Source organism: Rattus rattus, chromosome 2, assembly GCF_011064425.1.
Source record: "Rattus rattus isolate New Zealand chromosome 2, Rrattus_CSIRO_v1, whole genome shotgun sequence".
Taxonomy (NCBI): domain Eukaryota; kingdom Metazoa; phylum Chordata; class Mammalia; order Rodentia; family Muridae; genus Rattus; species Rattus rattus.
In genome coordinates this window covers 158,684,357-158,701,594 of record NC_046155.1, presented here as the reverse complement: position 1 = coordinate 158,701,594, position 17,238 = coordinate 158,684,357, and the positions used below count along the sequence as shown (strand labels likewise).

The window sequence follows — 17,238 nt, the reverse complement described above, 5'->3', positions numbered from 1 at the left end:
GGGCATCCTGAACACAATCTGAAGTTAGTCACAATTAGCATTAAGAATGCCCACTCCTGAGATTGTAGCAACAGTCAATACAAAACACATCCCAATCCACATACAGATTAGCATAAATCCCCACCAAGCCAGAGGCAACATTTCCAGGCAAATCAAGTGTTACAATGATATTACCAATACTGTGCAGCGTATTAGGTTCAGGCAGGAATAGCAAAAGGAAGCAAAACATGACTTTTGTAAAGGAAAATAAAATACCAGAGCAAGAAAGAACTTTAACACAGAACATGGGTATTTGACAGAGGAAACAGACAATACGACCCATTAATATATCAAAAGCTACAGTGAAAAAGACAGATAAAACACAAGACTACATGGAAACACAGAGACAGAAAAATAGGGAAGAATCATCTAGATATTAGACACTGAAAACTATAGACATCATTTTTTTTGTGCACAGTGAAAAGGTTAGCCTGATGTTATTCAAACGCTGGTTTCTCTGCCCTCACATCTTGTTTCAATCTGGACACAGCGTTGCATTGTTTAGGGAATCTCCTGTCACAGGTTTTTGTAAACATTTGCTACTATTTATTTTCTGCTTTGAAAATAAAAGCTGATCACCCAATGACTGGGCAGAAGAGGAACTAAGGCAGAGGCTTCCCTCGCCAAAGGGTGTGTGTGTGTGTGTGTGTGTGTGTGTGTGTGTGTGTGTGTGTGTGTGTGTGTGTGTGTGTGAGAGAGAGAGAGAGAGAGAGAGAGAGAGAAGACAGAGACAGAGGCAGAGAGACAGAGAAAGACAAAGAGAGGGAGACAGAGAGAGACAAAGAGAGACAGAGAGAGAGGTGCAGAGGGATTCAAATTGGAGCTATGAGGAGAGGTTCTGAGAAGAAAGCATTATAAGAAAACACTTGAAGCCCAAAGATCCAGATCAATAATAATATGCAATTATTATGGGATGGGGCTGGGAGGCAGCCAGATTAGCATAGGGGTTATTATTATAAATCATTTAACTGGCCAGTATTAAGGTGCAGCTTACAATAAATCTTGCTTTCTCTCTGTGGGTATTGGGAGCTAGCAAAGTAAATACAGCCTCCTGATTCGATCGTTGGTCACATTTATGTTAAAAAATAACTCATTTTGCAAAATGAGATACATACTACCAATGTAAGAAACAACCTTTAACACTCATGTCAGCAAAAGCAAGAAAGTTAAAAAATGTCAATGAAGACCCAAAAGTGCAACAAAAATCTATAAACGCTGAAATAAAATTAGAATAAAAGACAAGGAAACATTCATAAGCGATATAACATCTATCTACATATGCATGGATCAAACATTGGGAATAAGGCAGAAATAATATAAATACAGAACATTTTTTCTATAATTTATTAGGGGCCCAAACTAAAGGACAGTGAAGGAGTTTAGAAAGTAGGAATTCTAAACCAAGCTAAACAAAGAAAAATGATCCAAAAAACAAAGCCCAAATCTAATGCATCTAAACACCACACTTATCGCTCTGAATATGAGGGGGAGGGGACTGAAGCAGAACGTGACTGAACGTCAAAGGCACTCAACACTTTTAGAATAGATTTATAACTCACTTCTAATCAGCAACCAAGAAAGCAAGATGAATATACCAACCTCTTAAAAAGGTTGGAATACAAATACAGCTCTTAAGTGAAAAAATCGTGTCTTTAAAATAAAAATATCCCTTTAAAATTATATATATTAAAGATTATATATTATATATTAAATATTATATATATATTATATTAAAGATCAAACAGAATGAAAATGACAAAAAAAATGGAGGAAGGAGTTTCCAGGAAATCTGTTCTGTAAGAACATTTAAAGGCTGCTTCATCCAGACAGAATGTTAAGTAACGACTTCGAACTGATTAAAATAATATAAAATGGACTGAAGGCGAGATACAGTATCTTCGTTTTAATTTGTTTTAATAAAATTTAGACTCAGGGCAATATCGGTGACACCATGGATAGACATTTTGTAAAAATGAAAAAAAAAGTTTAATATATGACATTGGACATAAGGGGAAAAATTAGGAATGCTAACACTGTTCCATTAAAAAAAAATGATCCAGGAATGAAAAACTACTCAGTAGTCTGCAGTCAAAGTATTAACAGAATGAGAATGCCTCAGGGTACAATCATCACGGAAGAACATTGACAAAAATTCATTTTCTGGAAGGGTTTTGGTACATTAAGAACAGAATATTTCATTCTAATAAGTGTGTTAGTGAAAAGCTTGGCAAACACTGTATACACCAAGTGGGGAATCCTGTTTCCACCCTAAGATTGAGAGCAAGGAAGAGAATTTTTACCTTTGAAGCTCAAGATTTAGTGTAGGACAGGGAGCGGAATGGGAGGAATCAGGGAGAGGCAAAGCAGGAGGAGTGACTCTATGTGCAGGAATCTACAGAAGGAAAAGCGCAATTCCACAGTTATTAAGTAAATTTATCTAACCGGAAACTAATATTATCAGAAGAAATCAAGTCACGAGGCTAAACACCTAAGTTAGGTGTAATTGTGTAATAAAACCAATGATAAAACCAGGTTCTTTTCATAAATATATTTCCATTCATTATTTGAGAATTTCAGGCACTGTACCTTGATCAAACTTGCCCCAATTCTGCTTCTTCTCCTTCCAGATTTCAACCCCTACTTCCTGTCCTCCCTGTCTCTATAATTAATAACACAGTAACCCCAATGTTTACTGCCGAGTAGTTCAAAGATGAGTTTGCCTTATAAAAGCAGCTCAAGTGGCCTTCAGAGGAGAGTTTGAAACAATTTTAGGGTTTTATGGAGAACCAGTATTATAGTTGGTTTGTGGAAAAAAAAAAAAAAGTGGCCAAAAGTTTTCTCCTTAGCTAAACTGAGGCCATGTAGTGAGGACATTCCACCAGCAGGGGGAGGAGTCCTTCAGCGTCTCCTTCACAGGTCAGGAGGACAAAATGCAGATGCCGCGAGCGATCTAAAAGTGATACTTTCTGTGTCCTGTGCCCATTGCTGAGTACCAAAGGAGTCAGCCCAAAGCTTTTCAGCAGAAACAGAAACTTGGTTGTGAAACTCTATTCCATGTCAATTTCTCTGTTCCTTCCCTTTAGCCTTGATGACTGAGATGCCGAGAGTTATCTGTGGAACTGGTTACGCCAGCTGTGCCCGGCAGCTACTGTGTCTCCTGGCCCCCTATCAATCAAATATATTGATTTTTCTGGCTTCTTCAGAATAAATGTGCAAACCCACTAACGACATTAGAACCCTCCCATTCCCCTTTTCCTTCTTGTCTTTAAAGTCAAGCATATTGTTAACCTCATTAACTGAGAAGGCTGTCATTACAGAAAACACGAATGAGAATGGTTAAATAAAGAGATTTTCAATAGAATACCAAAGACAATGGAGGTTGGACCTTGAACAGTGGCTTCTGTTTGAAGTCGTTGACACCACTTTAATTCACTTGTGATAGCACACGGTCTACTCCCTGACAGAGTGTCTTTATCAGCACAGCAAAACTGTTTTCCTTTTCTGTTTGTGTCTGCAGAAGGATCTTGTGATACCATATTTTACAAAACATAAACCATAATTTTCCCATGCATATGCAATTTTATGTCAACAACATAATTATAGTTATTATTAAGATTGGTTTAAAATGATGTCAATGAAAATTTTAAAATAAAACACTTATTACACATGTTCTTACTTAGAGTAACGTTTTCTATTTTGTTTGACATTTTCAAAACCCGCAGACCTTGATATTCCGATATCTTCTGAAACTCTGCCTTTTAATCTTTCAACTAAAAAGTTGAGTGCCCCATTTCCCTTGTCTGTGATGTCATCACTGACTATTAGTAGTCTGCGTTACATAGAAGAGATAGTTTCTATTCTGTTATATTTCATTCTTCCCTCTATACATTTCTTTGCAGAAACACCTATCTTGGGCTATGCTGTGGGTTATTAAGGTTTGCTAGTAACAGCCTCCTTGGCTGTTGAAGGCAGATTCCCTACACACTGTCTATGCTTCCATTTCTTCCACTTTGAGGTCACGTGAGTCAATTCTATTTCACCATCACTTAAATAAAGATGTATCTGTTTGCAGGCCTTAATGGACATTTTCATGAATGTTTTGATCATCATATACCTCCACCTCGCTCTCCTATGTCAATGACCAATCAAAATCCTAGAGAAGCTAACGAATTTCTAGTACCAGGCTGCAGAGAGATGGAGATCAAAGGGACTCTGTCGGGATACTTCTAGTTAGACATCCCACTCTAACCATTGGCCGCCAGGATACTTGTGTGAGAGAGCGCATTCAGTATAGGATTGGTATGTCTTCCCATTATTGTCTATCGTCTTGCAATCTTGTAACTTCATTTTTCTTCATAGATGAATAAAATCCCATCGTGATATGTTGTGCAGTTGCATAATTTAATGTTCAGTTGGTAGACCTATGGTGTGGTTCCAATGCCTGGCCATTGTAGATAGAACTGGAATGATACAGATGTTCAAATACTTCCACAATAGGGAACAAAGACACGGGTCATATATGTAGAAGGGGTATCGGTAGGTCATATAAAAGATATAATTTTAGTCTTTTGAGAATCCTCTGGACTGGTTGCTGTGGTGATGATGTTAACTGTTCTTTGGCTTTTGAGATTATAATTTAATTATAGCATTTCTCTCCGCTCATCCCTACATCGAGACCTTCCCTCTTTTTCCTGTCCTTCAGATTCACAGATTCCCTTCACCCCTAATTGTTGTTACATGGATGTATGCACAGTTCTTTCTTACGATGGGTTACAGATACCTTTCCATCCATGCAAGGTGGCCTTTGGTCGTGAAAAACTCGTATTCATCACCAAAATGGATCTCCAGCACCTATGAACCACCATCAATACAACTATACCCAGCAGAGGTAGGACTTTTCTTCACTGAGTCCTTCTGAGGCCTCTGGTGGAGTAACATCTGCTTTCTTTCAGTGGTAGGAAGAGATGTTTAGCATTATATTAAATAATTTGTTTATATCCTTGCCATTTAGATCTTCATTATTTTAGTGCCTTTCTTCATTTGTTCCCTGATGCACTCAAAGATCATGTACAACCTTCACCTCCTCAACCGTCACTGTGTCTCCTAAGGTCCTGGTGACAGTCACGCTGTAATTACATACACAGGCCCAAACTGAAGTGGAGTGTGTGTTGTTGTTTTTATTGTTGTTATTATTTTATTTTGAACATCATCAATCCAGGTGAAATTTCTTTCATTATGGTCAGGTTGTAGACACTGCTGATTTCTTATTCCTGTAGAAAAATAACTCTATGTTTCCAATAAAACTTATTGAAATTCAAAAAGTCATTTGAATTTCATTTACCCATCTCTACAGATTTTTCCTCATGTAAGTTTAGCAAATATATTTATATGTGGCAATACAGTTTGGTTTTTTAATATTATTTATTAACAGCCATTTACAAAGATTATAAAATTTAAAACAGACTGCCTTAAATGGTGCGGTCTTCCCTTCTTTGAGAGAGACATCCTTACTGTACTTCAAATATCTGAAAACTAACTAAGCCCAGCAATTTTAGAAAACGGTTAAAACTTTGCCCTTTCATTTAAATAAATTCAGGTCTCTTTTCTTTTTTTTTTTTTTTTTTTTTGGTTTCTTTTTTTTTGGAGCTGGGGACCAACCCAGGGCCTTGCACTTCCCTAGCAAGCGCTCTGCCACTGAGCTAAATCCCCAACCCCTTCAGGTCTCTTTTCATTACTGCTTTAATTCACTGAGTATTTTTTTTCAGGATTTTTCAAAGCTATAGAAAAATGCACTGATCCCTGGTATTGAACGTACTGGTTTGTTATGGTCACTATTGTGAGCTGAGCATTGAGTAAAGCAAGAAGAGCTTGCTCACAAAAGTTCCACACATGTTAACACTGGTATTTTATAAAACATGGTGTCACTCAAGATTGCATGACATTCAGTGCATGTCCTCGAGTATGAATTGAAGGATTGAGTCTCAACACAGTGAGACACTCTTTCCAACACAAATTTACTGAAGCAAACAGAGTAAAATACGAGAACAATGTTGTGAAGAGAAGCAACATCAGTACCAAGAGAAATGTGCATGATGCAATGAGAGGGTAAATTGCACCTAGTAGGTCAGTTAAGTTCTCCTAACAGAGTTCTGGGCTTTGAAGACCTCAGCATAATTATACTTATTAAGAGTCTGCTTTAAGATGTGTAGGAGAAGCAAATAAGAGACTGCAATTATGTATCTGTGGCATTAAACGTCTCAGTTCTCAGAAGTGTAGCATGCTTCTCTACACATTTTAAAGGGAGGGAGAACATGAGAAGTGACCAAATTTCCCAGACACAAGTTGAAGGTTTAGGAGCAAGGGGTGATAACCATTCTCATGAAATTAATTCATCTTCCATAGCAAATCTATTCTCAGCCTCTGACACAGTGGAATACTACAGCAACTGCTATAATGCCCTCAGCTGTAGCATCCGTGGCATGGACAATGGTTATGATTCCAGTGATGATCTTATTGGCTAAGGTAGTAGCTACTTACATTCTTATTTATTTGGCAAACACCGACATTTGGGTTTTAGAAAAACACAACTTATTCAATAACGTCCATTATTTTTGTAACGTTTCATGATATTTTTGCTTCTTTATCAATGCCGTATCTGAGAACTTTTTTGTGGGATGCTTAAGGGAGTGTGGCCGTACAGATCAAAGCTCCAAGCATTGAGGGTTTGCTTTCCTTATCCAGAATATTATCACAGTCACTGTGTTCTTCACTTTACTGTGTTAGAAGGATGAGCAGCTTTTCTTTGTACATCTGATGGTTTTTGAATTGTTTGCAATTAAGCTGAAGCACGTGATGCATATGCAGACAGTTCCCATCCCCATCCCTAACCCACCATGCTTCAGGTTTCCACAGTAGAAACCTATTGCCACCAAGGAATAGGAAGAGGTGTTAGCCCTGGAGTGTACACCTCACTTTTCTCAAGACGATGCCCAGCCAAGGACAGACCCAGTGTCCCTCACGGCTGCCCAGTGAGCCTCTATCAAATGCAATTTTACCTCCAAAACTCCTCTCTACTTGGGCAGAGTCGGTGAGGAAAATGTCAGGAGGCCAGGGTTCCATCGGAGCTTCTGTAATTTGCTTTCTTCTTTGTGGTGTTCCTTCTATGTTTCATACTTCAAACCACTACATGTCCCTTAAGAACAAATATGTGATATTTAAGCAAGGCATAATAGATTAAAAAAAAACAGTTTTGACTGACACACTAGTTATTGGTGTAAAATTGGCAAGAAATAAAGACCAATGCCATCTTCCCTCCTGCCTTGAAATTTTCTCATCTGTGATCAACCATGGTCTAAAATACAGGTAATCGACTCTTTCAAGAGCAAAAGACCACAATCACATAACTACTATCAAAATGTATTGTTATAATCAGTCTAGAATTGCTGCTTGCTTCTCTATTTATAAGGCCATTCTTATCTAGATATATCTGCACAGGAAAATCAGTCAAGTCCTTTGCTGTCAAACATTCTCTGAGACTTTAGTCCACCTACCTCACCGGAAAAGGAACCACACTACTAGGTGAGTAGGCGAGTGCAGCTAAAAGTTGTATAAGAACAATAGCATTTTTCTTTCCCAGGAAATACATTATCTGTGATGATGATGGTCAGTTCAGGTTTCAAAAACATTGGGGAAATCCTGTGTGGGCAGGAAGGTGGTCTTGATAAAATAAGAGCAGAAAGAAACATGATGTTTCATGAGCAGATCTGTTCTGTGGAATTTGATATTGAACAATACAAAAGTAGTTACGAGTCCACTGCACAGCACTCCAAGGGAGAGGAGGATCTAACATCAGCCACACATCTGTAAATAGATCATCTTCATAATTCCATCAGTTAATGAGTGAATAATTTTAAAAGAAATAAATTAGGGTGTTTGGAAAAGAACAGAACTACTTCGGATTTGAAAGAAAAAGTTTACTATCATTAGATGGTATGAAAAAAAATCTAAAAGTCATGTGACATATCACGCATACACACATAGAATTATTGGTTTAGCATTTCTGTATCAGGAGAAAATGTGTAGAGATGCTGGATCAGAAGATTATATTTGCTACACAGCTGACCCTTTTTCCTGGTAAGATTTTTCACAGAAATAAGAAGATTCAAACTTTCCGATGTTTATGAAAATAAAATCCTTCATATTGTATAAAGTTACTTAAAATAATAACATCCTTAATAGTATTTAAAATTTTAAGGAGTATATCACATACCCTCTCCATATATATGATCATATATGATACATGCATAATTTATATGATATATGCATACTATATGTGATCGTATGTATCATATATAGGTATATGTATGTATACCACAGATATGTTTGTATAAAGGCATATCAAATCAGAAGTAGGACTTTTGGGGATGAAACATCAGCAATCGGCGGGAGGAGAAAGCGAGGTAATGGTGAAGCAATTGTGAGCTCACTACACTGATATGCGTGCATGGAAATAGAATGAGCTACTTTATGAAATGTTAAGTGAAATATAATAACAATAAAAGAAACGAAAACCATCAAAAATGACAAATAAAAGTGAGCTTATGTGACTACATTTTAATGTAGAAGTAAAGAAATATTAAAGGCATTGCCATAATTAAAGCAAACCTAATTCTAAGTTATAAACATTAACTATTAACGTATTCAAAAGAAAGTATGTTGTTGTGCATCTGAGGAATTACAGTTACTAGATGGAATTTCAATGTTCTTCACCAGTAATTCACAAAGAGACTGCAGTTCCTTTGATGTGGTTTGTCAAGCCTGCACTGGGAAAGTATAAAAGTCGAGGTGTAGAGGCTGGAAATCATTCTCAGGAACCTTACCTTCAACCTCGGACCTTGTCCTCAGTTACTGACACAATGAGCTACTACTACGGCAACTATTATGGCCTTGGTGGCTTTGGTGGCCTGGGATATGGCTATGGTTCAGGCTATGGCATTGGGGGCTATTGTGGCTATGGCTACTTTCGTCCCTCTTTCTATGGACGGTATCGGTCCTCTGGGTTTTACTGAGAAAATCATCACCACTTCAGAACTCTGAATATTTTCCTCTAGTGATGTGATTTTTCTGAAGAAGGTACCACCATGCTGTGCCACTGTTTGAATTCATGGGCACTTCAGTCCCTGGGTAGGGACCAGATAACTAAAATTGTATCTTGTCAGCAGCTCCTGGTTATGATGTGTTGGCTTCTGACTTTTGTCTTCTGTGACATTTCGGAGTTATTTTAAAGTAAAATTTCCCCTTGAGTAAAAAGTCTCTGGTTTCATTTTTGCACAGCGACTGCACAGATTTATGTGCTTTACAATTGCTTCGTAATGACGTTATCCACATGAACTTATTTGTTTAGCATTTCTGTATCAGTACAAATGCAAGAGGTTGACGGGGTCACAAGATTGCGTTTCTCACGCAACTGATACCCTTTCCTGATAAGATTTTACCACAGACATATTAAGTAGATTCCAACATTCTGATACTTTAGAGAATGAAATCCTTCATATTATTTAAAGTTACTTATAATAACATATTTCATTGTATCCAAAGTTTTAAGGAGCTTCCCCACTGCATTAACATCCCCATGAATTATTAAGAGCCTGTCAGCCATACATATGGAAGATACCTTTCTTCAGTTTCCAGGAACCTGAATATGCCCACATCGTTCTGCAGTGAGGGAGCACACTCTGTCACTCACTGTTCCGAAGGCCTTAGTGTCAGATATCCTCTGCTCCAACAAGGGTTCACATAGCTGATCTCTTCCTATAATATTTGACCCTGTCAATGAAAGAAAGCCTATATAGTTGAATGTTGTTCTCTAAACATTTAAGAACATCTCAAAACTTTAAAATATGAGCTTGTTTGGAAGTTTACATCTTGTAGAGACTACTCATTGAAATAATTTAAAAAAGAGAGAGAGGGAGATGAGTCTTTTAAGTGATTAACAAGACATTCCAAAGTCCTTAGTGAATGCCAAACTTTGGGAAACACTGACCTATATTTAGGCTATAGGTTTTTCTGTACACACAACAACTATAACACCAACATTTAATTTAAAATTAGGTACAATCATTTATAAATAACAGTAAGTATAGATTGCTTAACAGTAATTTTTTTTTAACACATGTGTCTTCATTAGGGTTTTATTCCTATGAAAAGACACCATGACCATAGCAACCCTTATGAGGGAAACGTTTAATTGAAGCTACCTTACAGTTCATTAGCATCATAACAGGAAGCATGACAGCATTCAGAAGGACACGGTACCAGAAAAGGAGCTGAGTATTCTGCATCTTGAACCAAAGGCAGTCAGAAGGAGACTCTCTCTTCTGCAGGCTGTAAGCAAGAGAGTCTCTCCCACACAGCCCCCACCCAGTGGCTTTGCAGCCTCAAAGCCCACACACACAGTGACGCACTTCCTCCAAGACCACACCCACTCCAAAAGGCCACACCCACTCCATCAAGGTCACACCCATTCCAACAAGGACACATAACCTAACAGTGCTACTTCCCATGGGCCAAGCATATTCAAACCAGCATAGCATGTTACATAGATATGGGAACCATCAGTTACATCATTCTACTGTGCTGCACTGCACTGTCCCTTCTTGGGGAACTATAGTTAACTCAACTACAGGAGGTGGCATTAAAGGGGGGCTTTAAGTGCTTGTAGTACTAGGGGAAGAGACAAAGTGACAGGCATGTGCAGATGGGAAAGACCTGGGAGTCCACAGGAGTCCTCCATGTGACCATGGGAGCAGAGATTTGAGTGAAATATCTCAGTCCAAGAAGTCTTAATTTCTGGTAATCCCAGAAGCCAACATAAAGAACAGGTTCTCCTAAATAGTTCTTCAAAAAAAAATGGTTACCTTCAAATCCTGGCTGAAGCATCTCCATCTCAGACTTGTAAGATGAGCTTTTGCGATTTGCAGCTGGCTGTTCTGTGAATCTTTGGTTTAGCTGACGTTATAAATTTAATGGACAGCATGAAGTTTCTCTATCTTGACCATATTCCTGGATGTTTCATAATTATAGCATATATGAGATGACCCTTAGCACAAGAATTTGGAAGTTAATTATGGATTAACTCTTATTATTCTGGTTAAATACTGCTATTGATTTTTTTCTACTTCCACGAGAATCTGCTCAAGAGAATAACCATTAAATTTTGCCTGATCCTGGCATGGTATTCAGTAAGTCCTGTCTAAAATAAATACCTCTGTCCCTGACAATGTTGCCTATGACAGTACAGATATTTTTTTACTTATTTAATACCTAATGCTTAAATCATTTTCTTATCATTCTTTTTTCCTTAATTATCTTTTATTGAAAGACTAACACACACAGTAACAACACTCACTAACACACACACTAGCACATACCACGGACCTGTAAAGCAAAAATATAAAATGCCCTGACAAAACATTATGAGAAAAAGAGGCGGCAAAGGAGTCATTGGGGTGTGTGTGTGTGTGTGTGTGTGTGTGTGTGTGTGCGCGCGCGCGCGTGCGTCCGCGTGTGTGTTAGTGTGTGTGTAGTGTCTGTGTTTGTGTGTTAGTGTGTGTTAGTTTGTGTTAGTGTCTGTGTTTGTGTGTGTTAGTGTGTGTGTTAGTGTGTGTTAGTGTTTGTGTTTGTATGTGTTAGTGTATATGTGCTAGTGTGCTAATATGTGTATTAGTGTGTGTTAGTGTTTGTGTTTGTGTGTGTTAGTGTATGTGCTAGTGTGTGTGTTAATATGTGTGTTACTGTGTTTTAATGTGTGCTAGTGTGTGTGTTTCTGTGTATTAAAGTGTGTCTATGTGTATGTTAGTGTGTGTGTGTTAGTGGGTGGGTATGTTAGTATGTATGTTATTATGTGTGTGTTATTGTGTACGTATGCTAGTGTGTGTGTTAGTGTGTGTTAGTGTGTGTTATTAGTGCGTGTGTGTGTTTTGACCAACTGCTACTGGGCACTGGGCAAGCCACAAGAATGGCTTGTACCCCAGTAGAATTCTGTTGGAAAAAATTAACTTTCCATCAGTAAGCGTTACCAACTTGAAATAAGCTTCTGGCTTAGGGATGGGTCAGGATTTAATCAGGGCTGGGGAGGCAAAGACGGAGATCCCTGCAGCTCACTGGTAAGTTTAGTTTAGCTGATGAGCTTCCAGACAATGGGAGACCCCTGTCATCAAACATCGTGGGTAGCATTTCTGTGGGAAATAATGTGGATTGCCCTCTGTCCTACACATAAACATGAACACACTTGTCCATCTGTTATTGCTACCAGATAGTTTTCAACCATGAATCCCATCCTCAGAGACCAAAACACTGTTATAACATATTTTTATTATACTGTAATTTAAATTAGAAATTTTAGAGAGAAGAGACACACTGACTCCAGTCAACACAGCTTCATCAACCAGGAACTGTTTTTTGTGGTTGTTTGTTGTTTGGTTTTAATTATTTTTATGTATATTCCAGTCCGTGCATCCCCTCTCAGTCCCCTCTTGCACAATTCCTTATCCCATTCCTCCTCCTCCTTGCCTCTGAGAGGATGTTCCCCATACCAGGTCTTCACTTTCTCTGGGGCCTCAAATCTCTTGAGGATTAAGCGCATCTTCTCCCACTGAGGTCAGTCCAGGCAGACCTCTGTTATATATGTTCCAGGGACCTCAGATAGGCCTCTGTATGGTCCTGCTTGGTGGCTCACTCTCTGGGAGTTCCCTGGGGTTTGGGTTAGTTGAGACTGCTGGCCCTCCCCTTCAGCTTCTTCAATCTTTCCCTTAATTCAACCATAGGGGTCAGGTTTGCTGAATAAAAACAGTTTCTGAGAAACTCCAAGAACACCAACACCTTATATTTTCATCAATAATTAAAGTTCCAGAGACCTGAGATATGAGAGACTCCCAGGACTCAATGGGGATGACCTTAGCCAAATTGTCAGACAGTGGGGAGAAGGAAATTAAAGAGTCCACCTCCAGTAGACAGACAGAGCTCCAAGTGGAGGGACAGTGATGACAACTCACAGTCAAAATCTCTGACCCAGAAGTGTTCCTGTCTAATAGAGATGCAGGGACAAAAAATAGAGAAGAGACTGGTCCACTGGTTGGTCCAACTTGAGATCCATCTTGTGGAGGTGAGGAGGGTAAGGCCTGACACTATTACTGATGCTGTAATATGCTTACAGAAGCCTGACATGGCCATCCTCTGAGAGGCCCTACCAGAAGCTGATTGAGACAGATGCAGATACACCCAACCATTGGAATGAAGTTGGGGTTGAATTAGGGAAAGGATTGAAGGAGCTGAAGAGGAGAGTAGCCCCACAGGAAAACCAGCAGCCTCAATTAACCCTGATCCCAGGGAACTCCCAGAGACTGAGCTGCCAACCAGGCAGCATACAGGAGCTGGTCTGAGGCCCCCTGCACATGTATAGCAGAGATCTACCTGGTCTGGCCTCAGCAGGAAAAGAGCCCCTAATCCTCAAGAGTCTTGAGGCCTAAGGGAAGGGGGATGCCAGTGGGGAAGAGGGAGCACCCTCTCTGAGACAAGGGGAAGGGAGAATGGGTTGAGGAACTGTGGGAGGGGGGACCGAGATGGGGGGAACAGTTGGAATGTAAATACTTAAAACAATTAATAAAAAAGGAAAAAGTTAGAGTTTTTTAACATTTATTTATTAATTAATTTATTTATTCATTGTGTGTGTTTATGCACACATGTGTGTGCATGTGTGCAAACATTAATACTACAGTATGCATGTGGAAGTCAGAGGACAAGTTATAGAAGTGGGTTCTCTCTTTCTATCCTAGGATTGTGGGAATAGAATTTAGATTGTCAGGGTTGCAGAAAGAACCTTTACACACAGAGCCACCTAACCAATCCTGTTATTTATTTATTTATTTTATTTTTTTATTTTTTTATTCATCCATTCAATTTATATCCCGATCACCCCTCAGTAACAGTTCCCCCTCGCCCAGCCAGTCCATATGCCCCCTCCTCTTCTCTGAGAAGGGGGAGGTCCACCTGGGTACCAAACCTCCCTGTCACATCAAGTCACTGCAGTCCTAGGCACATCCTCTCCCACTGAGACCAAACCAGGGGACCCAGTTAGGGGAACTGGATCCACAAGTAGACAACAGAGTCAGGACCAGCCCCCGCTCCAGGTATTGAGAGACCCATATGGAGACCAAGCTGCATATTTGAGGGACCTAAGTCCTGCCCATATATGCTGTTTGTTTGGTAGTTCAGTCTTGGGAGCCCCCAAGGGTCTAATTCCAGGGTCTGCCAGTCTTCTTGTGGTATTCCTACTCCCTCTGGGTCCCTCAATTTCCCCCCTAACTTTTCCACAAAACTCTCCGACTATTAACGATACTCTGTATGCTAGATAGTTATGCTAGCCTAATGGTCCTCTGAGAGGCTCCACCCAGCAGCTGACCAAAACATATGCAGAAACTCACAGCACAGTTATTTTTAATGCATTCCTATCATGTATTTTTTCCAGATGATAGCACATGAAAATCTGAAGTTTGTGAGAAAATTTTCATGCATATATTAAAGAAAGGACTTGAGTGACAAATTCCTCTGAAGTGGTGGTGTTTATGTGGTGGTTTTTATCCTGTTCTCTATTTAGCTTTCTGTCTTTTACAATTTTGCTGCAATATATAGAACTACAAAAGACCTCCTATATAGCATGTTTCTTGCTTTTGGGAATTTTCATTAGAGTTAATATTTCTCAAATAGTAAGTTTTCTTTAATATCTTCCTTATCAATGTCCTGATGAGAAGCTATAGCAGGACTGAGTTCTATATACTACACTGGGTGTAACCTCATGGGTTTACCCAGAGCAGCTATTCTTAAATTCTGTGTCAGAGCTGTACCAAACATTGGTTAAAACCACTTTATAATTTAGATGATCCTTTTTCTCAACTTATTAAATTTATACTCAATAGTAGTTTATTTACATCTGCACCTTGCTTTGTGGCAATACTCAAGCCCCACCAAAAGAGTTTGTTCCTCTAACTCCAAAACCTATACAGATATCCCTTATTTTGCTTTCATAAACTGTCAGGAAGAAACACACGTACACTTCTGTATGCTCAAGCACAGCTCATAGAGACTCACATATGTTTGCATACAGCGTCATAGAGGGCTCACCTTACTCAGGTGTTAGCAATTAATATTATTTGCCATGGATCATTTCCCAGTACAAATTCCCACACCAATCCTCTTCTGTAGTCCTAATTCAATTACTCGTGGTGCCCTGTCTTGAATGTCAAGCTTTCATCATTTTTCCCTCCTTCAAACTCGAAATCTGCCATCCCCTCATGTCAGCACATTATCTTTTGTTTAACAACAGCACAGATTTCACATGTCCAGGGGACAGAGGCTCAGCAGCATTAACAGACATCCACTTGATCTAGTTTTATTGGGTGTTATATTAATCTCCAGGATTATAAAGATGAAACTTTCCAACTCAAAGAATTTGTAAGTAATACTCTGGAGGCTTGAAAACTTAATTCTCATAGTGATAAATGAATACTCAAGAAAGATATGGGGAGGGTCAGGAGATGAACTATCTGAAGAAAGTTATATAATAGAGAGGGATGGGAGAGTAAAATGTTGTGAGCTGAAGGTTTAAGGTAAAAAACCAATTGATGTTCCTAGGGACAAATTGAGAGCAGTTACTAGAGAAAGTGGATATTTTATATAAGGTGTTATTTGAATTTAGATGTTTTTTATGTTTTGATGGGACTTAAAATTCAATTCTAAAAATGGAGAGATCTAGAAGGCCACTGAATAACCCATAACCAAGAAGGAATAGTAATGGTTCTTCACCTTTACAATATTTTAGAATCATTATTGTTTTGTGTGTATGAGTGTTTTATTAGTCTATGTGTGTATTTGTCTGTAAATTTATTTATGATCCATGTGTGTCCCTGGTATCCATAGAGGCCAGGTGAGGATTCATATCCCCTGGGAGTCACAAACAGTTGTGAGATTCCATGTGGGTTCTAGGAATTGAACCAGGACCTCTGGAAGAGCAACAAGTGCCCTTAACTGCTGAGCCAAGTACACACACACACACACACACACACACACACACACACACACACACACATGCACACACAATGAAGATAGGGAAAACTATATCCTCTATTTTGCTAGGAAATTCTGAATACATTTCTTGTATTAATGCAATTTATTTATGAATTTTTAGGAAACAAAAAATAAATACTTACTGTGCCATAAACTTTAAGACATTTTGGCATGTCAAAAAGATCATGAATGCTGAAATATCCATATACTCAAACATATCTGTTTTAATTCCATTCTCCAACAAGTTCAAGGGATTGAACATTGCATTGTAATTATAGATATATGGGAAATCTGAATTTCAATCAAAGTATAATGAAAATCTAAAATATTTAGGCACAAACTAAACATTCTACACATCTTTAGAAAGACTTTCAATAAGAAAGGCAGGATGAAATAATACTGCGATTCTCCAAAGACATATTTTCAAAGAGAGGGGTCCTTTGTTGTGGTTTGACACACCTGTACTGGTACACTATAAAACCTAGGAGCTGATGGTCACCTTCATTCTTCAGAACCGAACCTCACACCAAGTCCCAAATCTCAGACATCATGAGCTACTGTTACGGCAACTACTATGGTGGCCTTGGCTATGGCCTTGGTGGCTTCGGTGGTCTGGGCTATGGCTATGGTACCAGCTATGGCCTTGGGGGTCATGGGGGTTATGGCTACTTCCATCCCTCTTTCTATGGCAGATACTTGTCCTCTGGCTTTTACTGAAAATGTGGCCATCTGTGAAGTTCTGTTTCTTCCAGAACCCATCACTAAAGTTGACGCTCCTCGCCCTGCTAGGCTGTAGGCAGTGAGATTTATATTTTCTGAGTTGTTCCTAGATTTTAATAAATATGTTTGTGAACATTCAAAACCTTGCTTCGCTTATGTTTATACATCCAAACACAATCTCACGCATAACTGACATATCTGAGTGGCATGCTCCAATGCAAAATATTTTTTTCCAAAATAGTTATATGTTTCAATACAAGAGTAATATTAAACTTTAAGGTGAACCTAGTATTTGCCCTGACTTGATCATTACTCATTGTGTCTATTAACTGATGTGTGATGTTTTACCTTATGAAGATT

General features: G+C 38.8%; 1 protein-coding gene across 1 annotated transcript; it reads left to right on the top strand.

Annotated features, from left to right (window-relative positions):
- Nucleotides 1–16,707: 16,707 nt before the first annotated feature.
- LOC116894416 (keratin-associated protein 19-9b-like) lies at nucleotides 16,708–16,875 on the top strand. The gene has a single exon (XM_032896120.1). It carries the CDS (start codon nucleotides 16,708–16,710, stop codon nucleotides 16,873–16,875), a length of 168 nt encoding a protein of 55 aa, XP_032752011.1.
- The last annotated feature ends 363 nt before the right edge of the window (nucleotides 16,876–17,238 follow it).